The sequence below is a fragment of the Choloepus didactylus genome, chromosome 2, assembly GCF_015220235.1.
Source record: "Choloepus didactylus isolate mChoDid1 chromosome 2, mChoDid1.pri, whole genome shotgun sequence".
NCBI lineage: Eukaryota > Metazoa > Chordata > Mammalia > Pilosa > Megalonychidae > Choloepus > Choloepus didactylus.
This window is the reverse complement of record NC_051308.1, coordinates 144,498,823-144,525,377: the sequence shown is the minus strand read 5'-3', so window position 1 is coordinate 144,525,377 and position 26,555 is coordinate 144,498,823. Positions and strand designations below refer to the sequence as shown.

Genomic DNA, 26,555 nt, shown 5'->3' with positions numbered 1-26,555 from the left:
TTCTCCTATATTTTCTTGAAGGAGTTTTATAATTTTACTTTTTCATTTAAGTCTATGATCAATTTTGAGTTAATTCTTACATGTGTTGTTAGATATGGTTTGAAGTTTTTCTTTTGCACATGGATACCCAATTGTTCCAGCACCATTTGTTGAAAATGCTATGCTTTCTCCATTGAACATCTTTGTACTTCTACAAAAGATCAGTTGTCCATATAGCTACTTTGTGGATTGATTTCTGGACTCTCTGTTCTGAGTAATATATATAATAATATATATTATTATTACTAATATATATTATATATAATAAAAATATATTATTATTATTTTGTTTGTAACTATGTGAATTACATTTTTTCAAATATTAAACCAACCTAGAATTCCTGGGATGAGCCCTTTTAGTCATGATGTATTATCATTATATATATTATATATATAGAGTTGGATTTGATTTGTTAAATTTTATTTAAAATGTTTTCATCCTATGTTCACTAGAGATATTGGCTTGTAGGTTTTTTTGTTTGTTTGTTTTTGTTTTATCCTTGAACTGTCTTTGTCTTGTGGTGTCAGAGTACTGGCCCCATAGATCTCTCTGTGTTTCAATTTCTGGAAGAGTTTGCATAGCACTGGTATTCTTTCTTTCTTAAATGGCTGGTATAATCTATTAATGAAGACATCTGGGCCTGAAGTTTCCATTGTAGAAATTTTTTGAACAACAAATTCAATTTCATTTATGTTTTCTATTCATGTTTAGGTAATCTTTCATAGTTTGCATCTTTCCATAAATTTATCTCTAAGTTGATTAATTTATTTGTATAAAGTTGTTCATAGTATTCATCTCTTCTTTTTAATTTCTGTAGAATCTGTAGTAATGTTACCTCTCTCATTCCTGATACTGGCAATTTGTGTCTCCCTCTCTTTTTCCTGATTGAATTTTTTTAAAAGGCTTTCAAAATATCTGCATTCTTTTTCTGATATTAAAAGTAATATATATACTCACAAAAACTCAAACAATACAAATAATAATAAAGTAGAAAGTAAATGTCCCTATTATCTGGTCTGAATCACTGATGGTTGATATATATGTTAGTTTTACAAGTGATTTTACAATTTTGATGGGCCATTTGGCATAGCAGCATCACAATAGTCTATTTCAAGCTAGCTAAGATTAAATGGTGTGCCAGTTTGGATGTATTATGTCCCCCAAAATGCCATGCTCTTTGATGCAATCTTGTGGGGGCAGAAGATTGGTTGGAACCTTTTGATTGAATGTTTCCATGGAGATGTGACTAAATCAGCTGTGGATAATACCTTTGATTGGATAATTGCCATGAAGGTGTCACCCCACCCTTTCAGGGTGGGTCTGAATTAAATCACTGGAGCCATATAAATTAGCTGACAAACAGAAGGAATAGAGAGCAGCTGTGAGTGACATGTTGGATAGCAACTGAGAGTGATATTTTGAAGAGTAGCTGCAGCTAAGAGAGAACAAAATGTCCCAAGAGCAACACTTTGGAGAGCGCCATTTTGAAACACAACCTGAGACCAAGCAGATGCCAGCCTTCCAGCTAACACAGGTTTTCTGGATGCTAATGGCCATCCTTCAGTGAAGGTACCCTATTGATGCTTTATCTTGGACACTTGGACACTTTATGGCCTTGGACACTCTACGGCCTTAAGACTGTAACTGTGTAACCAAATCAACCCCCTTTATAAAAGCCAATCCATTTCTGGTATTTTGTATAATGGCAGCTTTACCAAACTGGAACAGATGGCATGGCTTTGAAGTTGAAAAAAATCAGTTAAGCCTTGCTAATCTCTGCAGGAGTGCTCAAATGATGCAAGGTCAGAGAAAGAGGATGATAGTTGGTTCCTAGGGTTAGGACCAGTAAGAATGGTACCTCATGAGGTTAAAGAGATAAGAATGACAGGGAAAGGAGGGAGATATCTAAAGGAGCAAGGGTTAAATGGAAAGCTCTTGGTCTATTGATTCAGGCAGCTCCATTTCCTGATTCTGTTTGATTGATTTTCTAAAGGAAGCAGCTTTTAGCTTTTTCATTTTCGTCTTCTATTTCATAGATTTTTTCCCTCTAATTTTCATTATTTCCTTTTTAAAATTTAATTTGGGTTTAACTTTCTCTTGTTTTTCTAGTTCTTAAAGGTAGAAGTTGAGATCATTGATTTAACACCTTTCTTCATTTCTAACAGATGTATTTAGTGCTATAAATTTCTGCATGAGTAATGGATTTATGGCATTCCAAAACTTTGGAAATGTGGTGTTTTAATTTTTATTCAGTTCAAAATACTTTCTAACTTCCCTTATGAGATCTTCTTTGATGCAAGAATTATTTATACATGTATTTATGTTGTAAATAATTGAGGATTTTCCAAATATATTTCTGTTGTTGATTAGTATTTATTTCTGTTGTGGTCAGAGTATATACTTTGTATGATTTGAATCCTTTTAAAATTATTAAGACTTCTTTTATGTGCCAGAATATGAACTTTCTTATTAAATGTTCCATTTTTATTTGAAAAAACTATGTTTTCCACTGTCATTGGATGGTGTGTTCTATAAATATCAATTAGATCAAGTTGGTTGATAGCATTTTTCAAATTTTCTAAATTCTTACTCATTTTCAGTCTATTTATTCCATTAAATATTGAAAGGCAGGTATGGAAATATCCCATATAATTGTATCGTTTTCTATTACTCATTGCAGTTCTATCAGTTTTTGCTATATGTATTTTGAAGCTCTGTTATTAAGTGCATAACCATTTGAGAGTGTTACTACCTCTTGACGAACTGATCCTTTCATCATTATGAAATAAGGTTTTTGTTTTTTTTGTTGTTGTTGTTTTTGTCTTTTGTCCATGGCAGTAGTCTTTGTGCTAATAGCTACTTTATCTGCTATTAATATATCAAAATTTCATTTGATTAGAATTAGCATAATACATTTTTTTCCATTCAACTTTTTCCTATTTGTGTCATTTATTTAAAGTATTTCTGATACACAGCATAAAGTTAAGCCTTGTTTTTTATTTCCCCCAATCTTGAAATCTCTGCCTTTTAATTGGGGTATGTTGGAGATTATATCATACCCTCCACCCCCACTCCCTGCAAAAGGCACATTACATCTCATCCCCTAGTCCTATGGGTGTGAACCCAACACTCCATTGTAAATAAGACCATTGAAGATGTTATTAGTTAAAATGTGCCCAAACTGAATGAGGGCGGGTCTTAATCAGATATGGCTGAACTCTTTATAAGCAGAGGAAAGTTGATGGAGAGAGAAAGGGCATGGGGAGCAGCCAGAGGCTGGAAGTCAAAGGAACATAGAAGAAGATACCACCATGTGCACTGCTATATGATGGAAGAGCCAAGGACTACCAAAGACTGCCAGTCAGCCAGAAGAGACTGACCCTGGGAGGAAGCAAGTCTTCTGGACTCTGAAACCATGAGTCAATACATTTATGTTGTTAAGCCAACCCATTGAATGATATTTGTTTTAGCAGCAGGAAACGAAAAATGGCTGTTTAGACCATTTACTGTTAATGTGATTATTGCTGTGGTTAGGTTTATGAATAGTAGATCTGGCACATGGATAGGAGATCTGTCATCTTACTAGATGTTTTCTATTTGTCCCAACTGTTTTTTGGTCCATTTTTCTCGTATCTTGCCTTCCTTTGTACTGAACACTTTTCATGACTGCATTTTATATGCGTTGTTGGTTTTTTAGCTATAACCTCTTCTTATGTTATTTTAGTGGTTGTTTTAGGGTTTAGAATATACATCTGTACTTATTACACTCTACCTTCAAGTAATATACAACTTTATACTAGGTATTAGAAGCTTAAAATATTGAACTTCTGTTTTTCCTCTCACAGTATTTGCACTATTATTTCCATACATTTTCCTTTTATATACTTAATAAGCCTCTACACTATGATGCTACATATTTCTTATTTAAATAGTCAATTCTCTTCTAAAGTGAGATAAATAATAAGCAAAATTCACATAATAAGCCACATTGTTAGCAAATTCTGGTGCTCTTCATTTCTTTGTGTAAATATCCATTTTGACATGGTATAATTTTCCTTCTGCCTGAGGTTTTCTTATAACATTTCCTGTAGTATAAGACTACTGGTGATGAATTCTTTCAGTCTTTGTATATCTGAAAAAGTATTTATTTCACCTGTGCTTTTGAAAGATATGTTGTTGGATTTTGAAATTTAAGTTTATTATTTTTCTTTCAGCATGTTAAAGATATTGTTCTGCTATCTTCTAACTTGAATTGTTTCCAATGACAAAACACAGCAGTGACCATTATATTTGCTCCCTTGTGAACAATATGTCATTTTTCTCTGACTGCTTTTAAAATTTATATTTACCAGTAATTTGACCAATTTGATTATGATATATTTTGGTATTGTTTTCTTCATGTTTCTCATTCTTGGAGTTTGTTGGGTTTCTTGGCTCTGTGGGTTTATAGTATTCAGCAAGATTGAATGTTTATGCCATTGCTCTTTCAAATATATTTTTTCCTGTATTCCTCAACCTCCTTTGGAAACCCTGATTTCACATATATAGGCCCACTTGAAGTTGTCCCACAACTCACTGAATGTATGTTTATTTTTATTTCTCTCTGTGTTTCATTTCAGATAGTTTCTATTGCCATGTCTTCAGGTTTTAATTATTTCTTCTGCAATATGGAACCGGCTGTTAATAACCTCCAGAGTATTTTTCATTTCCTACTTTTTGTAGTTTTCATATCCAGAAGTTTGATTTAGGTCTTTGTCTATCTTCCAAGACTTAACTTAGCTTTTTGAAGATGTGGAATTTAGTTATAACTGTTTTAAGTCCCTGTCTGCTAATTCTAACATCTGTGTCAGTTCTGGGACAGTTTTAATTGATTGATTCTTCTTCTCATTGTAGTTCAGGTTTTCCTGCTTCATTGCATGATGGATAATTTTTTATTAGATGCTAGACATTGCAATTTTACTTTGATGCTGGATAATTCTGTATTCCAGTAAATATTCTTGAGCTTTGTTCTGGGCTGCAGTTAAGTTACTTGGAAACAGGCTAATCCTTTCAGGTCTTTCAAGGTTTGTTAGGCATTACCAAAGCAGTGCGCAATATAGCTCTAATTAGTCCCCGGTACTGATTCAAAACTCTTCTCCTATGTACTTTACTAAATGCCTGTGAATCATATTCCACCAGGCTGGCATGAACAGTTACTAGTCTTAGACCTCTGGGAAACCTGGTACTGTTCTCTCTAATCCTCTCAAATAGCTCTTTCTCCAATTTCCTAATATGCAGGAGCTGATCTGCAGTCTGCTGAATACTTAGGACCCTCTGCCGATCTCCGGAGTTTTCTCTGTATTTAGGACTTTTCCTTCTGGCACTGTGTCCTGTGAACTCCATCTACCTTGGTCTCACCAGACTCAGCTCTGTCTCCTCAACTCAGGGAACTCTATGTTCTGGCTGGCTTATTCTCCCTGCACCATGGCCTGGGAAATCTCTCAAGGAAATAAGCTGGGCAATAGCCAGGCTAACTCCTTTGTTTTCTCTCTCTCAATGACCACTGTCCTTTCTTGAATGGTGTTCAAGGTCTTGAAAACTGCTGTTTCTTATATTTCGTACATTTTTCTGTTATTTCAGTTCGGAGTATAATTTTGGGTCTGCATTACTTCCTCTCAGCTGCGGCAGCAGCTATTTTAAAGTTACTAGGAACAATCTATCTCAAGGAAATATTTGGTTACATGGAGCCAGAAACAATTCACAGAATTGCAACTTATATTATTTACTCTGATTCATTTGGGCTGTCTTTGTTTTGTGGAATTACATTTTTTTTTCTTTTGATTCTATTCTGATACCAAGAAAATAACTGTGATTATTATTTAAGTTTTGTTTTTATCATATAATATGGAGTCAAATGAATGAATGAATGAAATTAAAACAGGGAAGTAATAATGAATAAAACATAAGACAGTCAGAAGACCTTTGATGCTATATTATGTGTCATGAACACAAACTCAGGAAAATAACTAAAAAGCATATTTAGGGAGTTAGTCTTTAATTTTTTAATTGGTCATGATTTCTAAAGTAATGCCTTCTATATAAACTGTTAATTCACAAATGTTTTGAAAATCAATTGGTCAATATATATCAAGAACCATAAACATGACTTTGACATGCCCCATCTCAAACATGTTGCTAAAAAAATTATAAAGTAGGACTAAAAGCTAAATGCATGAAATATTCTACCAAATTTATATAGTGGTTGGTGTATAGTTAGAAACAAACAAAAAAAAAATGTCAAAAGAGCAAAATGTCTAGGTAAGTTATGATGAATCAATTAAATCAATATAATAAAGTATTATTTAGGCATTAAAATGATGATTTTGATGATTATAAAGAAATATAAATGTAATATATTATCTAAAGTAAAGCATACAAATTGTTTTTATTTTTAGATAGATAATCAAATTGTATTATGATTTTAATTATGAAAATTAAGTTAACCCATCATTGGAACAGCTATTTTTTGAGCATTTACCAAATGCTAGCAAATGTGTCAGACACATTATATACATTATCTCATTTAATCTTGACTACACCTTCTAAGAGTAGGTATTGCTACTACACAGATGAGGAAGTTGAGTCCCAGAAATTATCAATAAATAGTAGGTCAAAGGACATGCCAAAATTCAAATTCATTCTAAATTTAAACCCTATGATCACACCATATCTACTCTAGAAAAGTGAAAACAGAGACTTGTTAGGATCAGTGGGCAGGGACTGTTTTCCCCTCCACCCACTGTTACTTTTTAAATTTCCATTACTGTTCTGATTTATTTTGTTTGTTTTCTCTCTTTCTTTCCTTTTTTTCTTTTTCTTCTCTCTTTTTTTTTTTTTTGTAAACTAGATGGGTCTTTTAAAGTCGATGAAATAATGTCACTCAATATCTGGATTAAGTTTTGTCCTGTTTTTTTGCCAAAGAAGGGAGGCTGTATCTATTTCCTCTAGAATTTAGGAGTGATATTAGAAAATTACTGCATAAACCCTGTTGTAAAAAAAGGAACAGGTTTTTGGGCGCTGTGGTCGATTTAATCATGTACCCTTACAAAAGATACATTCTTGATCTTAATCCATATCCCTGAACATTAGTTTCCTCATCTGGAAAATGGGAAAACCTTTGCTTCACAGATAGAATATATGATGCCCTGAGAACAGTGCCTGGTACATATTAAAGGGTCACAGTAAACTGCTTTGATATAGGAGTTTTGTAAATATTTAATGATATATGGCAAGGACCATGATTAATGCTGTTTGTTTTGTAATACAATCAACTAACAAACTTTATAAAAAACACACACACTTAAACATATATAGGCACATACATACATACATACACATAGATATATATCCATTGGATCCACTCCAGAATTTCTGAATTAACTGTACTAGGGGAGGGGTAGGGCCTAACCATAAATTCTCTTTTAAAGTTCCCCAGAATATTCTAATGTGCAGAAAGAGTTGAGAGCCATTGAACACATGTACTGAATCTGATGTCCATAAACACCTTGACAGAATACAGGAAATTCATGAACATGGAAGACAATTAAACCTTTATTTTCACTAAGGTCACACTGAAATTTATTATTTCTTCAATCATGAGTAGAACAGACCACAGTAGAATTATCAGTACCTGTCACTTTGTATCAACAGAAATCAACAGAAAACCATTGAACAGTTGTTCCAGATATCTTCAAGTGTCATTCATGCTCAACACTACATCAAAATGACAGTAGTTATTAGATTCACTACTATATTGCATTGTTAATGCCTTAATAAGAGTAACATATTCCTATATCACATATCTTAAAAATATTTTGAGAATTTAAAAAAAAATATATAATAGGAATCCTTTGTACCTAAATGAATTTTGTTTTATCCATTTAAAAATATTATTCTGTGTTCTAGTTTGCTAATGCTGCTGGAATGCAAAACACCAGAAATGGATCGGCTTTTATAAAGGGGGTTTATTTGGTTACAAAGTTACAGTCTTAAGGCCATAAAGTGTCCAAGGTAACACATCAGCAATTGGGTACCTTCACTGGAGGATGGCCAATAGTGTCTGGAAAACCTCTGTTAGCTGGGAAGGCATGTGGCTGGCGTCTGCTCCAGAGTTCTGGGTTCAAAATGGCTTTCTCCCAGGATGTTCCTTTCTAGGCTGAAGTTCCTCAAAAATGTCACTCTTAGTCGCACTTGGGGTATTTGTCCTCTCTTAGATTCTCCAGAGCAAGAGTCTGCTTTCAACAGCCGTCTTCAAACTGTCTCTCATCTGCATCTCCTGTGCTTTCTTCAAAGTGTCCCTCTGGGCTGTAGCGCCTCTTCAAAATGTCACTCACAGCTGCACTGAGATCCTCCTGTCTGTCAGCTCATTTATATGGCTCCACTGATCAACTTAGACCCACTCCGAATGGGCGGAGCAACACCTCCATGGAAATTATCCAATCAGAGTCATCACCCACAGCTGGGTGGGGCGCATTCCAAAGAAACACTCAAAGAATTACAATCTAATCAACACTGATAACGTCTGCCCACACAAGATTACATCAAAGATAATGGCGTTTGGGAGACACAATATATTCAAACCGGCACATTCTGAAAACGGGCTCTTAGGCTTCACCAGACTGCCTAAAAGTTTCAAACTCTGCATTTAGAGCTACTTCGTAAGAAAGCACCTTTAGGAACACTGATAAAGATCAACTTCTTTGGAGTCATTTTAAATTTAATGTGTGCGATGCTGATCTCTCGGGTAATTAACTGAAAAAGGGTTTCAGCAGAAATGAGGTATATTGTTAAGAAGTATATTTACATATCAACTGTTTTTCCTTTATTAATTTCTCTAACAAAGCCATCATTCCCTTTTCTATATTCACCTGTTAATTCACTGCTGAATCCTTATCTTTTGCCTAACTCTTACTTCAGCTGCCACGATTGATAGAAATGTCACTCTCTGCTTGCTAATTCAGTGCATTTAGACAAAGTACAGCATGTATTTTTTGGAAAAATTGTTTCCAAGCCTAAAATATATGATTTATAAGGCTTTTTCAGTGAGAATGAAAGGATTCACTTAAAATCGATTTCTGTAAGCCCTAATTATACAGTACGTTTGATAATAAGCATTGCAAAATCTCAACTTAAGAACAAAAAAACTCCTAGTTAATAATAAATTGTCACTACAATGATCAGTGTGCTGTATTTAATTTACAGATAAATAAAAGAAAACCTTGAAAGCAAAGCAGAAGTCTAGTATGAAGGTAGGCCTTGGTATTACTCAGTGACAATAAAGAAACAAGCCTTTACAATGTATTTCATGGGGTCTCAATGGCTTTATATTCAAGTTCTAAGTCTAATCTAAATCCCTCTGGTTCATGGTCAGCTAGTGCTTATGCTCTGTAGAAACAGAGACACTAGCTGCTGCTATTAGCTAACATGTATGCCCCCCAATACAATTTTTTTTTCAGAAAAGTTGGGCCTTGTTTAGAAGCTGTCACAGTGGACTGAATTAACCAAACCCTGTCATTAAAGGTGGCAGCCATGCACTTGAGAATGATGTGGGAATACTCCAGTGAGAGTGATAATTAAACTTGGAAAATGAAGGGTCACCTTTTTTCATTCAGCTCATTGGGTTTGGCATCAGAGTAATTCCAAAACAGTGGGGGATATTCTACTCTCAGCATGGCAATATCTAGGTGCACACACATTATTTCTAAGGGTTCAAATGGGAATGCATTTTTAATTGTATTTAAAATGTTATCTTTGATATAGGGAGTAAAAATGTTAGAAATTAGTCCAAAGAATACAGAAATGGAATAATGAATAAAATCTAAATAGGGAAAGAATTTGAAACAAGAAAAGCATGCATTGCTTGCTCAAAAAAATAAATAAAAATAAATTTTAAAAAGCAAAACAATAAAACAAGCATTATAGAAAAATATTATTGCCAGGAAAATTGAAAAGAACATTTAAAGGTACAGTATCTTCTTTTACTGAGTGATAGAATTACAAAAGGAGGGATTCTTTTCAGCCTTTTGTCCATTTATTATCATTTCTTCATGTGGCCATTAATATAACATCTTACTACTGCCCAAGAGAGGTCAGAAACTATAATGTGAGCTCAAGACAAGCCATTGGTGGGTGCTATATTTCCAAGAAAAGGTGTATTTTTATACACATTGATTTACTGAAATATTATTGAACTAATTATTTGGGAAATTATATTGTATAATGTTCTTATGTTGAATTCAAAGTAATACTGAATTTTTAAGGGCCTGAAATGGTATTGGAACATAGGCCGGTATACTAGATAATATTATTATTACACAGGAGCATGGATGCTAAAAGCATATTTCAAGTTCAAATTCTGACTTTACCATATATCAGATGTGCAACTTTAGGCAAGTCATTTAACACTATTTGCCTCAGTTTTCTCATTTGTGAAACAGAGGAAAATAACAGTGTTTATCATATAAAGTTGTTGAAAAGACTAAGAGAGTTTAAAATATATAAGCTTTTATAACAGTGTCTGACACAGAGTGAATATTGTATATGTTAACGTATTATTATGCCTTATTATTACTGATATTATTTATTGCATATTCAGTAACTAGCATGATGCTTAACACTGTAAGCCAAATTTAAAAATATGTTAATAAAGCTTTCCAAAAGATATAGGTCATATGCAAATCATATTACTCAGCATAATTGATAATACAGAGTTAAATATATAATGTGAAAATAAAGATAATAACAACATCAGGCCCAGAATGTGAAAAATTCCTAATAAGCCAAAGCTATAAACTTCAGATGGGTCTTGGTAGTTCCCTACTTATGTGAAGGCTTGTCTAGAAGGAGATTGTATTTGTTCTGTGTGTTACACTTTGTTTTGAGTAAGAGAGAAGTTTGAAACAGAGCTCTCTAAAACAGAAAAATATTGATGATGAAGGCAATCGTGTAATCTGTAGTGTAATTTCCTTTGTAAAATTTGTGATTTATCAGCTTGTGGGCAAACATCTACAAATTTCATTAGATTTTAAACTATTAATTATTAGAATACTGGAAATGTTCTTTTTTGCCTTTGAAGGACCAACGTAAAAATCTTTCCCACAACATAAACAGACACATTGGCCCAAACCTCAATTTCCATTCACCACCAGCTCATTGAGAGAGAGGATGAGAAAGAGAGAGAGGGGAGGAGGGAAAGGGATGGGGGGGACAAGAGAAAGAGAGAGAGAGAGAGAGAGGTGTGTATGTGTTTGTGAGAGAGTTGCATAAAGAGAGAGAATTAATGAGAGAGAAACCAGTAAAGATAACCCTAATTGGACTACTGAAGAGAAAATACTATCTGTAGGTTAAGAAACTGTCAGCAACATATAAAAATCCACAAAGAAATGAAATAATATTTTTAAGCCTGATTTTACTGCAATATTTGTGCATGGTTCATTAAAATTAAAAAAGGGCTTATAAATGATTGTTGACTCATTTAGTATAAGGCTGTTAAAATTATTTGCTAAATTATTCCTATTGAAAAAATATAAAACTATATCAGAAGATATTCTGCCTCAGGTTTATATTTTGAAAGATTTATAGTCTGCAATTTCTTCCTAGGGTCATCACCTTCATAAATACTAGCCACATCCAGTAAAAACCAACTCAATAAAATGAAGTGTTTCATTTCTCTTCCTGCTGCTTATGTAGATACTTTTTCCATCTACATGGCACCCATTTATAAAAAAGCTTCACATTGTGTGGGTTTTTATGAGCTCTTGAGCTTTTCTTTCTTTTTTATCTTTCTATGCATCAGCAAAGCAACTGGCAGATTCTTTAATAAAATATATTATACACATTAATATTTATAAGCCTATGAATTGGATGTTTAAATAAACATTCACCAACTTATGCCAATTCACTTGTTTTAGACGTTAAATCACACTTACATTGTCTGGAAAGTCAGCCTTTAGTTCACTGACACTTTGACACCAATATGCAGCTGTTTTCTCACTGATGAGCTCGATATTCAAGAAGGAGCTCTGTCCAGGGCCATACATGGGGCCAGAGGTGGTCCCCCGGATGATTCTGGGTGAAACATTAGTCACGATGTCCTGATGAAAAAATAAAAAAAAATTGGGTCACCTCTTCACAAAGAAAAACTATGATCTTTATTATGGGTTCATTTCTACATGACAATATTTTACCAATTTCTGTCTCCCATTTCTACAGAATAATTTTTTAATATACTTTAAATTACAGTTGAACATAAACTACTTCCAAATGAAAGAGTAAAATGAATATTTGCTAGTTTTAGATAAAACGTTTTCTGTAATTCTAGCTTTGGCATAGTGAAAAATTATAAATATATATTTATATATATTTAAATTCATTTACACTGGTTTTGCACATAAACATTTTTAATTTCCTTGCAATTAAATAATAAATAAAAACATGACAGGTAAAATGTAACAATATCATTTCAGTCTATTTAATCTAAGTGTCTCTGATCAGATTTTAACTCCATTAAGAGTTAATGTTTGTAAATATTTTTTTTTCCTAAAAAGTAATTCCAGTGTAAATCAGCTAAAGAATACATATTAGTATTACTGGCTCATCAAACTTTAACACATACTCTAATGAACTAACGGATCAAATTACCTATAAGAATGTAACTATAAATTAATATTCATAGAAAAAAAGACACTTTTCCCAAGACTGAAATGAGGATATCAATAACTTCCAGATAACTATAAACAGTAAACAGTAAAATCAACTTGCTTGTTAAGTGTAATTAACAATATACAACTCCTTCTAAAATTTTATTAACAAAGAGTAATATTCTCACATTACTTAAAACTAAAAAGAAACAAGGAAGGAAATGTTTCTTTTGCCAACTTCCAATTAAAATTAATTTTGAGTAAAGGTCATTTAGTTAAAGATTTATCAGAATTAGTCATTTAAGTACCCCTCCTCACCATCTTGTCACTTTTAGTGAGATAACATGAACCCCCATTAGTATATAGCAATTAAGGTCAATTTAAATATTTTAATTAAGAACCACCCCATATAAAACAATTAGCGTAATAGGCATACTAACTGGATTTCATAACATTTGGACGTTTTTCCCAACTAGATAGACAGGAAACCTTAATTAGCATTAATTAGTGCTGATCTGCATATGTTTGATAAGGCATACCCTTGCCACAAAAGATTATTTATTCCTGAATCTGCCAAATGCTACAGTTGCAGAGGATAAAAGGACTTTTCTTCACATTGCATGTTAATTTTGGGTAATTTACATTCACTTTTACATTTGAATTAGTACATTACAAAATAAATGGTATAAATATTACAATAAAGCCTCCTTAAATATGTGTATTTTCACTTATAGGAATCATGCCAGTTAATTTTTTACTAATTAAGCCATTCCACTCTTATTGTAATCAAGTGTAATATCATCAGCCTTACTTTGATTTGCTATTGTGAAACCATGTTACACAATCCAAATCGGTAAAATGACAAGTAAAATCTCCCCAGGAATCTGAAGCCTTTTGGGTCAAATGTCTAACTCGGCAAATGCTTAAATGTGTGCTCTGCATCCCAGTAGCTGGTTTTTCTGCAGTTCAGCTGGTATGGACTCCAGCACTGTCAGGGTCTGAGAAGACATCTCTAGAAATTTTTCACTCAAATGAGGCTGGTTTTCTTCCATGTTCTAATTTTCAAGGACCACAGTCTTTGGTCTTAAGATGCAACCTGGGCCACAGGTTGTGCTCTGCACAGGAGCACTTGGCCAAAGAAGTGAATGGAGGACTTAAATGGTTCACCAAGCCATATGCTCTGACACTGGGTCGTGTCCATAAAGGAAGAGGCCCCCTTTTTAAACTGGCCTACCCAGAAGGGGCACTGTTTTAAAATTCATTGGTCTGGCAGAGGCACTTTCTGTTCAGTGAACAAAACTGGCTCACTTGCTTGCAGCTCCCTGCTCCTCCTGCCTATTCTTCAGGTTTTAGCTTTGACTTCAGTCCCTTTGAGAAACCTTTCTAACTTCTCCAACTCCATCAAGTCTTAATAAGATGCTCTAAACCATGTCAGCGTAACAATGTATACCTTCCCCAATTGGCACTTTTATCACTCTGTATTGTGACTGTCCATTTTCTTGTCTGTACCTTCTGCTAGACTGTAAGCTTTATAAGAGAAGAAACTATACCCTGTTTGCTATTATATCCTCAGCTTCTAGCCTGGCCTTCAGTAGGTGCTCAAATAATGTTTCTTGAAGGAGCCTAGACAAAAATCCTAAGCACTAGAATAAGTATTGTCCTGAAACACGAGAGCTGTGAGTATGTATTATTAGCCCCACGCTGTTTTTCAACAGACAAGTGGGTTTAGATAACAGTTCAAATTTCAGGCACTGGTTCCATGCTTGGATCCCTTCCTTCTACTCCATTCCTTTAAAATTGGGGTTCTTGCTTGTGCCAATCCTTCAGCTGAAGCTGAACACAGACCTCCCACCCCACCCCATCTTGTGGCTAGATCCTGGAACCAGACTGCTGTGATACAGTCTGCCCACTACTCTACCTGCCTCTCCCTTCCCAGCTTACTGCAGAGGCTCCATGATGGGAAGCAGGCTTGGATTTCATTGCGTCTTCTAAAACCTTCTTGACTGCTGTTTCTATACTGCTGAATATATCTAATCTCTAGCACCCAAATAGAATGGCCCCATTCAAGTACTACCCAAGTCTTAGGTTTTTCTGGGTAGAGGTGGATATGTACTCCTAACTTGGTCCACAGCCACCCAGAGGGTTTCCTCTGTGCCTGGGCCCTTACTGGACCCATATCTTTGTTGTAGCTGTAGGATTTGTGAGAAAATTTTAATATCATAAAGAAAAACAGAAGACAGTGCACCCATACTATGGAGAAACCTAATAATGCAGGAATTCTAAGCCATATGCTACTTATAGTAACCCTCCTAATAACAACTAGACCAGCATCCCACAGTAGCCACGAGTCAATAAGCTGACACGATTTAACTGAAGGATGTCAAGAAAATGCTTCTTTTATTAAAATGGCCCCTAAGGTATGATCATTAAGAGTGACACCTTAAAACCTAACATTCCATCATTAGGAATTTATCCTTTGTATCTTATAAGTTAAGTTTATTGTTTACATTAGTATTACATTTTTCTCTTCTATAGTCATGTGTTAACTGTGAATATCCTAAGGGAAGGTTATCAATTAACCCCCTCACCAAGATAGTGGACAGGAGGTATAAGGCAAATCAAAGGGAAATTTAACCTACTTTATGATAGGGGATGTTTACTTCTTTAGGTCACTTTATGATATGGAGTGTTTCTCTAAACAGGACAATTTTCTCTTTCCTTAATTCAGGCAGAGAAAGACAAGTCTTAGTAATTGCCCTAATTACAGGTGTTTACTACATAGAACTTGTCAATTACCAGTGACACAATAGCTACCTCATTGCAATTCAAAATTTCACCATATTCCAAATTCAATTAAAGTGTCACAATTTTAATATCATCACCCAGTGATAATAAGTAACAGAAATTGTATTATGTTTTAGTTCCCAAATTCATTCGTGGTTTCTTCTACTTTGCCAAAAACCTTCTCTACTGACTTGAGACTGACTGGAATTTTTAAATTAAATGAAAGATGAATGAAAACTTAGATACAACCAATTATCCTTGGTTATATGATTAGAAGTTGGAACTTCAATAATTGGGCAATAAGTTACTAAAGCTTTTGACCTGGGAATATTAGAATTTGAGCATGATTTTATAAGAGAATATTTTGCTTTACTATTTAATAGCTAAATCATATTAGCATTGCTTAAGGGAGTTAATATAACAAAATAAACATATTCAAGAATAGTTAGAATAGAGAAGAGTTCATTCGATACACTAAAGAAAATGAATTACCATAGGCCTAATTTTCTGTGCATTAACAATATTCAGATATTTTAAAATAGATGTTTATCAATAAGGAAGTATTAGGTGATTATCTCTGCTTTATATGATATTCTAACTATGATTATAAAATTGAGTGTTAGTTACCTCAACATTTGATGTAATGATCATGTTTTTCAGCATTAGAAAAGAGATGTAAATGGTAAAACAGACTAATCACATGTGTTTGTTTAAGTTCATTTACTTGACCTCTCATACTAAAAAAACCTATAGTGTTTCTATGGTTTCTATTGTAGGATTAATAGTCTCACACTGGAGACTAGAAAAAAGAGACTAGAAAAAGAATTGGAATGCAACAAAGTGGAATGGAATGGAAATAAAAATTTGCAGAGTGAATCATAACTATATATACTACCATGGATAAATTTTAGAAATATTGAAAGAAAAGAAAAAGCTGTAGAAGAATGCATATAATATGAAACCTAAAACAAGCAAAAAACCCAAAATATCATTTAATGATATATACTTATACAATGTAACTAGAACTAGCACAATAATTCAGGATAGTAACTACATTTGGTAGTAGGTAGATGCCGTGGAAAAACTGGGGAAGGCAGAAAAAAGAGGCCTTTGTAAAAGTATTACTGATGCATAATTTTAAAGAGGCTTAATCCCCAAACTGTAAAAGCACAGAGTAGAATGTACAATTTGTTCAAAGAGCTAAGTGGCACAGTAGTGTATCTTGTTATAAGCAATAGAAAAAAAGTTTTATCAGTTTACCTGAAAACCTATTGTTAAAATCTTAGGGATATTTGTTCTTTTTAAAAATTTCAAGATTCTTATGTGGATTTTCTTGTTCTTTCAAAACAAAATCTTTTCAATTATTTGGTATAAGTCAGGATTTCAAAATGAAATGCACTGAAGAACAAATTGTCTTCTAAAATGTATCACCTTCTAACGAAGTAGGATTTAATTATACATTATTCCATAAAAGAGAAGAATCACTTTGCAATTATGTCTAGCAACAAATATCCTGTTACATAATATGATCCCATCATTATAAATAAAGTATACTGCTATCCTGGGAGTAGCAAAAAGTAAAATAAAATTCACCAGGGGCCACTTTCCAGTGCAACTCCACTAGTATGTAAGAACTCTCTAACATTTTGTTCTCTTCATGAACAATATAAATCATTTGATTCCACCAAAAATAAACTTTATAGTAGCCAGAATAATCTCTACTTGATTGTTTTGGAGGTTGGAAGTGGGTAGGATGAGCATATGGTCTCAATATTACAATTTTTCTACCTTTGTGTCTTATATAAAGATAACATTTCAAACCTGAATTAGTGACAATTCCCCACCTACAGTATTTATGCATTTGCCTTTTTTTTTTTGGTTTGCTAACGCTGCCAGAATGCAATATACCAGAAATTGTTGGCTTTTACAATGGGGGTTTATTAGTTTATAAATTACAGTTCTCAGGCCATGACAACGTTCAGCTGAAGGCATCAACAAGATGATACTTAGACTCTGAAGATAGGCTGCCGGCATCCGGGATACGGCTGTCACATGGGAAGGAACATGGCCGGTGTCTGCTGGTCCTTTGCTTCCAGGTCATTGCTTTCAGCTTCTGGTTCCAGTGACTTCATCTCTGTGTCCTGAGAGTCCTCTTAGTTTTTCTGGGGCTTTCCTCTTTCATCAATTTCAGTTTCATCTTTCTTTTATCCTCTCATAAAGGACTCCATTAAAGGGATTAAGACTCACCTTGAATGGGCTGGTCACATCTCAATAGAAATAACCTAAACCCACAATAGATTTGCACCCACAGAAACAGATTAAAAGAACATGTCCTTTTCTGGGGTAGAAAACAGCTTCAAACCACCACAGCCATCAAGAACTTGACATCTATATGTACGGAAAGCACAGTAAGCAAGAATAGCAATGTTATTCTGGAAATACGAGATAAACTGTAAGAGAAGCTTTGGTACTGAAATTGCAGAAACAAAAATACAAAGTTTTTATAGCATAAATATTTCTTATATATCATCTCATTTAATGCAACAATATCATCATGCTATTAATAATAAAACAAAGTCTTAGAGAAAGTAAAGTTACTTGCCCATGGTTGAACAGCTAGCGAGCATTAGAGAAGCTACTAGAATTTGGGTGAATTTATGTGATATAAATAATAATGATTTTAATGACTGCTTAACATCTGATATCATAATGATTAAGTCTGCTTTTATTTACAAGACAGAGAAATCAACTTGACTGAGCTAAATCTGGGTTAGGTATTCACCCTGTTCTAATTAACAGTGTCCAACAGGGTAGAATCAATTAGAATTCACAGGGATGCTGGAGGGTTCAATCACATCAACAAAGATGGAATAACTGAGAGCTGAGCAGATAGTTATGAAGGCATCTTCTACTCAGGACTAGTTTCTGTAGGTTCACCTTAGAAAGCTTAGAAGAAGCTATTGTATGTACCCAAAGTGCAATTAACTTGGAAAATGGCTATAAAACAAGTATAATGATTATCATTTAGTAAAAATGAAACCTTCCCATAGTATTAACTCAACTATGATAATCCATTTTCTATTCCTGTGATTGATCAATCTTCAAGATCAAAGTTCTAAGAACCCTTAGCAATCATAACATGCTGTAGACTACAATGGAAACTTTAGAATTCCAATGCATTGGTATGCTTAGAAGTGTCAACACAAAATGGCATGTGGTTACTGCTCAGTTTTAGTCTTGTGCTGGACTGAACTGAATAAATTGATTTCCTATGTAAGGAAGGTAAGATGGCGGAAGAAGTAGGAGGAGAAAAACAATAATAACAAGGACACATTGTGTTCTAGAATGAATAGGAAGCCAATTTAGGACCTAGTTAAATTTAAAGAGGGGGGAGATGAATGAAACTGACCATACTGAATGTGTACTAAAAGTTTGGGAAGGAACTTTACTCACACAATATCCAGTGCTCATGCTGGGCCAAACTTCCCTTACCTCTCATATAGTGTCAAAAATCTACAGAATTTGGCTTCTACCCCAGACTCCAGAAAAATGGAGGATAATCTTCCGAGTTTTATATGTGTCTAACTCTGGTAAAATATTGGGCCACACACTCATGCAGCAATTTATTTTTCCTCTTGCTCTTTATTGAAAAGCTTATAACTTAGTAAACCATACCCAAAATATGAAGAGTTTTGTTCTTTGGCTTTCTCATCTGTCAAATGAGGTAATCACCACTATATCACAGAAGTTATGGGATATTAAGTGAAATAATATAGCACATACCTGATATGTAATCGTCAATAAATAAATAGTTGTTCATTCCTAAGATCACTAATTTAGGAAACAGTCAAAACTGAAGTCATGAAACTTCAGGCAATTGGCCTTAACTACAGCATGAGATGAAGCTTGGAATGTATTAGGAAATGAAAATGGGAAGATTGTAGAGTTGGGTCAAATTGTAGAGAGTCTTGAGTGACTGTTTTAAGGAGTTCAAACTTTTTTCTGAGGCTTTGAGAATCCATTGTGCTTGATCCCCTATTCAAGTTATTAATACCAATAGCTCACAGCAGCTGTGCGTTCACAAAGATAACTTTTACAAGAAACAGATGAAGAGCTTTTGGGTGCTGATATCAGATGGATTAGAACGTGATTAATCAACAGACAGACTGATTAAATTATTGGGTTCACTGTTCAGATAAGAGGTTTTGGATACACTCTGCCAAACTGTAATTAACTTAGAAATTTCTGCTGGCCTGCTTATAAAATGATCATGTGATAAGCTTTGAAGAAATCTTTTAAGGCCCAGAATAGCAGCTGTGAAGGTGTAAGCATGAGTCAGATCTAATCATTATTAAGTATCTTCAAGTATTAGAGCCAAATTTTCATTCAAAATGATATTTTCAAAAAAGTTTACATTTTATAAAACTTTATAAATCCCCTGGTCCTACTCAAGAAGTCACTAAAAATGAAGTGATTATTATTAAAGGGAGTATCTGAAAGAATTGGAGAGGATATTTTTACAAGAGAGGAAAACATTTTCTAAAAAGAAGAATGTTAACCAAAAATTACATACCTTGCAAAATTATAATTCAGGAATGAGGATAAAATACAGACATTTTCAAGCAAAAGGAATGGTGAGCAAATAATATATGGCATAGAAAATGAATGAACTAAAGCTACGTCTCTCAATACCCCTCCCAATATAGCACTCACAAAAATATTGAATAGGATCTGTGGAAAAAAAAAAAAAAAAAAAAGATGTAAGATGTATGACTAAACTGGTGTCAAAGTAAGGAAATTCCTTAATGATAAGAAATGACAACAAAAGTATGTATCCATAAGGGAAATATAGCTATGGAATACTGTTTGCCCTCAAGGCATCTGACAGACCTCAGTGGTCTAGAGACCAGGTTCTAATAGTTTCCAAACCCCTGAGACAACAGACAAAGCCAGTAACCTGAGTATAATCCTAGGTAGATTAGAAACATCCACATAAAGCTAGGACCAATAAAAAGTGATACTCTCAATTTATGAATTAGAAAATAACTAAAGGGCAATGGTGGGATATGTGTCCATTTCAGCCTTAATTATGGAAAAATAAAAAAAATAAAGAAAAAAATCTCCCTTAAGAATTCAAGATCTCTGTGTTGATTCCCAAAATCCTCTAGTTGAATAGGGGGATATAAGGGAGATGGGATTTTTTTCTTTGGAAGAAATGAGAATGTTTTCATATTGACTGTAGTGGTGAATGAATAATTTTGTGATTTTACCAAGAGGCCTTGATTGTATACTTAGGATGGATTGTATGGTGTATGAATAAAACTGTTGAAAAAATACTCAAGTTGAAAATTTGATTTAAAAGTGGTTTCAGGTCATGGTGTCCTCAGGTATCTAGTAGAAGCAATCTTGAGGAATGTACTTGAGCCCAGGCCTCTGAGTCCACATAGATTAATTTCCAAGGAATGTGAATTCACAATAAAAGAAAACCACTGAACACATAAGAATAAGACATCATAAGTGAAAGTCAGTAGGAAGAAAAAAGCTACTGAATCAGATCCACACTCAAAAAATGTGCATAGTGGGATTATCAGCTATAGAACATAAAATGAGTGTTAATATGCATAATAAATAAAAAGGGATTTGAATGTATGATCAAGAAATAAGAAACTCAAAGCTCACCATGAGGATTTAAACATAACCAAACAGAATTTTTAGAAATAAATAACTATAGTTATTGAAAAAAGAGAGAGAGAGAGAGAACCTCAGTGGTTTAGGGTAAAGAACAGAAGGATTAGATACAGCCGAAGAGAATTAATCAACTGGATGCTACATCAAGGGAAATTACCTGAAAGTCAGCACAGGTGAATAAGATGCAAAAATATGCTAGGGAAATTGAGAGATGGAGGACAGAGTGAGAAGGTAAAGGAGAAATCTAATTGGAGTTCACATGAAGATGATGGGGAAAACTGGGAGAAGGAATTTTTCAATATATTTGTCTGATACCTAGACACTGTATAGTACAAAAAACACCAAAACAAAGAGAAGATTTTAAAAGTAACCAGAGAAAAATGACTGCCTACAAAAGAAAGACAGATTGACAGCCAACTACTTGGCAGTGACAATGGAAGTCAGAAGAGAGGAAAATATTTTCTAAAAAGAAGAATGTTAACCAAAAATTGCATACCTTGCAAAATTATAATTCAGGAATGAGGATAAAATACAGACATTTTCAAGCAAAAGGAATGGTGAGTAAATAATATATGGCATAGAAAATGAATGAACTAAAGCTATGTCTTCAACTAGGATGGATGTGAGAACCAAAGTACTGAACATCAATAAAAAAGCAAGTTGCATAAAAATATATACTTTATGATTACATTTATATGAAGTATAAAAATAGGCAAAATTAGGCAGTCTATTGTTTTAGGATGCATATATGGAAAAATAATATACAAAGCAAGAAAATGATTATCATAACATCAAAGATAGTCATCATTTCTTAAGGGAAGAAAGGGAGAAGTGATTGAAGAGGGGCATATAAGAAGATTCAAAGGTACAGAATATCTTATGTTCCATTCCTTATCCTGTTAAGTCAGTGCAAGGATACTCATTATATTGTTTCTTAAACTGGAAATCAACTTTATATAAACTCTTTTGTAGGTCTACTCTATTCCATAGTAAAAGAAAAAAGGATTAAGCAGAAAAAAAAAGAGGATATAAAACAGGAGGTGGCAGTATTCTAGAGTCAGCCTTCTCTGATTCTAGAATAGATTGTTGTGCTTCAACACGACCATTTCTGGTGATGTGCCCCTGGATGACGGTTTAGAATGAGTACTGATTCAACTCACTCCCTTGATGAAACAGTGGAGTCAGATGACATGATCCCCTACCAATACTTTCTGCTACCACTGATTAGAATGCCCAAAAGTCATTCATCTACACAATTAGGAAACAAACAACATGCAAACTTTTCAGGTTGGAGATGCTCCTATCTGTAATTGTTTTTAGCCCATAAAACAAATTTATGATGTAAGGGTAATCTCAAACTCATGTTAAAAATCTCCTCAAACAGACATTGGAGGTCCTGGATCAAGATGGTGGAGTGATACACTTCAGGGCTCTGTCCCTCCAGAAGTATTGCACAACCAGCAAGAATAGGCAGACACATCTTTCTCAAAGCTCAAGGAAGAGGTAAAAGACTGCAGTAACAGGGTGAGCACAGAATCAAGGAAAAAAGCTGCTAGAAAGCAATAGGATCTCTTGGTGCCCTGGCCAGCCCTTACCACATCCCCTCACCAGCTCAGTGTGGAGCTGGTCCATGACGCCAGTGTGGATTTCTCATCCTGGTTCTGGAGAGAGCAGAGTAACCCTTGTGCACATACTTAGAGCATGTATGTCTGGCCCAATCTATCTATTGGTGCCCTGAGGGATTGAACCAGGACACTAGTTAACATACTTGACTTCCCAGAACTTTCCCTGCATATAGAAGACAATTCACAGAAATCTCCTAAAGAACTCCCATGGGAGAGTGGTCAAATGTTTGCTTGAGGCTTGCAGTGTATGTAGGACATACAATGCAGTGCCTGGTTCCCTGAGGAAACGGTTTCCTAGGGAAGAGGGGACATTCTGTGTAAATGAAAGGGGAAGGAGTCCCAATGCCACATGTATATTCCTAAAATAAGGATCAGGATAGCCCCTATATTTTGGCCTTGTGCTATCCTAAACTCATTGCATAGATAAGCTCTGGAAGAGAGCACTTGTACAGGTCAATCTGCAAGGTCTTGGGGAAGGTGTTCTGTTTTTGTTTTTTGTTTATTTTCCATTTCTTTTTTATTTTTGTTAGCTTCTGTCATTCAAGGAAAACTCTGTCATAATTCTAGCTGGATACAAGCATAGGGAGCAGATGCCTCAGAATCTATAACCCAATAACAACACATTAAAATATCAAAGTGTCCAAATTTCAAGAAAAGATTTAAAAAACATACAAAGAAACAGGGAGTGATAGCTTGGGAGAGGAACAAAATTAAAGCATTAGAAACCATCAACAAGGAGGATCAGACCTGGGACATATCAGACAAAGATTTTTGAAAAAAGGTACTAGAACTAAAGGAAAACATGGACATGGAATCAAAGGAAATTTGGAAAATGACAGATGAACATAAAGAGAGTGTCTATACTATGGAAATTATGAAAATGAACCAAACAGACCTGAAAATAACAGTAACAGAAATTTAAAATTCCTGAAGGGGTTCAATAGCAGATTGGAGCTGGGAGAAGAAAGAATCAGGGAACTTGAAGACAACTGAACTCATCTAGTCCAAGGAACAAAAAGAATTAAGAAAAATGAACAGAGCTTGAGGAACCTGTGGGATGCCATCAAGCGTACCAATAAATGCATTGTGGGAGTCCCAGAAGGAAAAGAAAGAGAGAAAGGGGAAGAGAGTATTCCAGGAAATAATGGCTGAAAATTCCCAAAATTAATGAAAAATGAATATACACATCTAAGATGCTTAATGAACTCCAAACAGGATAAACCCAAATAGATCCATGCTACACCATGGTTTAATCAAACTACTTAATGCTGAAGATAGAGGATTCTAAAATTTGCAAGAGAGAAGCAACATGTCACAAACAAGGGTGCTTCAATAAGATTAGATGCTGATTTCTCATTGTAAATCACAGAGGCAAGAAGGCAGTGGGAGATGTATTTAATGGGCTTAAAGCAAAAAAAAAAAAAAAAACTTCCAACCCCAAATTCTCCAGACAGCAAAACTGTCTTTCAAAAATAAGGGACAGAATAAGACATCCCCAATAAACAAATGCTGGGGGAGTTTGTCATCACTAGACCTATAAGAGACACTAAAGAGTTTTTTGCAGATTGAAAGGAAAGGACAGCAGACAATAAATCAAAGACACATGAAGACATAAAGATCTCTGGTAAGGGTATTGAGGGGGATAAATACAAATGCCAGTACTATTTTATTTTTGGTTTGTAACTTTACTTTTTCTTCCTATAGGATCTAAAAGGCAAATGCATAAAATGTAGTGATAAATCTCTGGTTGTACATGCATAATTTATAAACATGTAATTTGTGACAAGAACAACATAAAGGTTGTGGGACGGAGGGTATAGAGATATGATTTGTGTATACTATTGAAGCTAAGTTGGTATCAAACAAACAAAAGAGATTGTTACAAATTTAAATCCCATGGTAACAACAAAGAAAATATCAGAAAATATCTAAGCTCATAGAGACAGAAATTAGAGTACAAGTTGCTAAGGGAAGGGGTAGAGAGAATGGGGTTAATGCAAAATGGGTGCAGGGTTTCTGTTTGGGGAGATGGGCAAGTTTTAGTAATGAAAAGTGGTTAGGGTACCACAACATAGTGAATGTAATTAATCCCACTGAAGGGTATGCTTAGGAGTGGTTGAGATGGTAAAGTTTACATCATGTATATGTTTTCAATAATAGTAATAACAAGCAACTAAAGAGATAATGACAAATTAAAGGCAATACATAATCCTGGATAGGATCTAACAAGGCAAGACAGAAGTCTAAAAGGACATTATTGGGACATAGAAACAAATTGAAATATAGATAGTAAGCTTTGTATCGGTGTTGAGTTTCTTTAACTTGATAACTGAAGTTAAGGTATTCTTGTTAACTCTTCTTGTTCTTAGGAAATGTGCAAGCAGTACTAAGTATTCAAGGGGCGTGATGTATGACACCTACACTCAGGTGTTCAGAAAATTGACTGATAGATGGACAGACAGGCAGATAGATGGATAAATGGATTGATAGTTTGAGAGAATGATAAGGCAAGTATGGCAAAATGTTAGACTTGGTGGATGTGGGTATCTGGGGGTACAGCGTTATACTGGAATTCTCTGTATGGGGTTTGTAATTTCTTTTTGTAACTGTCCTGTAAGTTTGAAAGTAATTTAAAATAAAACTTTAAGATAAAAAGAAAAGTCACTCAAGTAATATGCACTTACGCTTTGGCTATCTTGGGGAGTCCTTTCCACCAATATCTTAACTGATTAAAATGGGAAGACAAGGTATGAGGGGGTAAAAAAAGTTTATTTCTGCTAAAAATCTGAAAAACCCATTCAGCTAAAGAAGCATCATTCATTTGAACAAATATACAAAGTCAAACTCCCCCAAATGTAAGTTAAACAGACATGAAATTTAATAATTAAAATAACAAAGTTTAAAGTCTGTTTTCTCATAATTCTAACACTCCTACACAACAGCATTCTTTCATATATTAGGCCATAAAGATGCTTGTATTATAATTACAAAACATCATTTAAAAAATGTATTATGTCCTACAGCACTTAGCCTTGACAAACAATTACTGGATATCACATTCAACTGAATACAAAAAGCAATCTTTATCACAAGGTTAAAATTAGCCTTGGAACAATAAATGCTTTCAAAGCTATTCTAAACTCCAAACTGCTTTGCACCAGTCTCTTTTGAGGAAATGCAAACAAGTAAGCTGAAGGACAGTTGAAAAACTTCCTGTCAATGTCCTCTAAATTTTTTTCAAGTTATAAATTTATTATCATAATGGATAATCATGTTATATCTAAAAGGTGATCAATACAACTTTATAGGGTAGAGTTTTATAAATTAAAAACAAAATAAAAGCAAACAATAACCAAGCAATCAATCAACAATGAAAAAAAAATCCTGTGAATTCTGGATTTCAGAATATTACTCTGGTATTCTGTTATTTGTGGCAGGAATTTGTTTCTGTATTTTGGATATTTAATTTGATACATAATAGGCCCCACAGGATTACCGTAACAGCAAGTAGTTGGAAAGGTCTAGGAAAAGAAGATATTTTTCATGATGATTTCTGAAGTATTATTGTTGAAAAAAAATTGAATGACAAAGTATTTGCTCATAGAGGAGAAAATTGAAAGCATATAGGGACCTGTTAGGTTGTTTAAGCCCAGTTATCTCAGATCATTTACTTTCTTGTCTACGCATCCTTCAGAAGATAGTATGATATGTAGAATTTCATCATTTATTAATTTAATAAAT

General features: G+C 34.1%; 1 protein-coding gene across 3 annotated transcripts in view; it reads right to left on the bottom strand.

The window, feature by feature from the left end:
* DPYD (dihydropyrimidine dehydrogenase) overlaps nucleotides 1-26,555 on the bottom strand; it is a 943,583-nt gene that overhangs the window by 374,696 nt on the left and 542,332 nt on the right. For all 3 annotated transcript variants that reach the window (XM_037826568.1, XM_037826567.1, XM_037826569.1), the window contains one exon: nucleotides 12,007-12,171. In XM_037826568.1, the coding sequence (XP_037682496.1) occupies nucleotides 12,007-12,171 (165 nt within the window). The remainder of the gene's footprint in view (nucleotides 1-12,006; nucleotides 12,172-26,555) is intronic.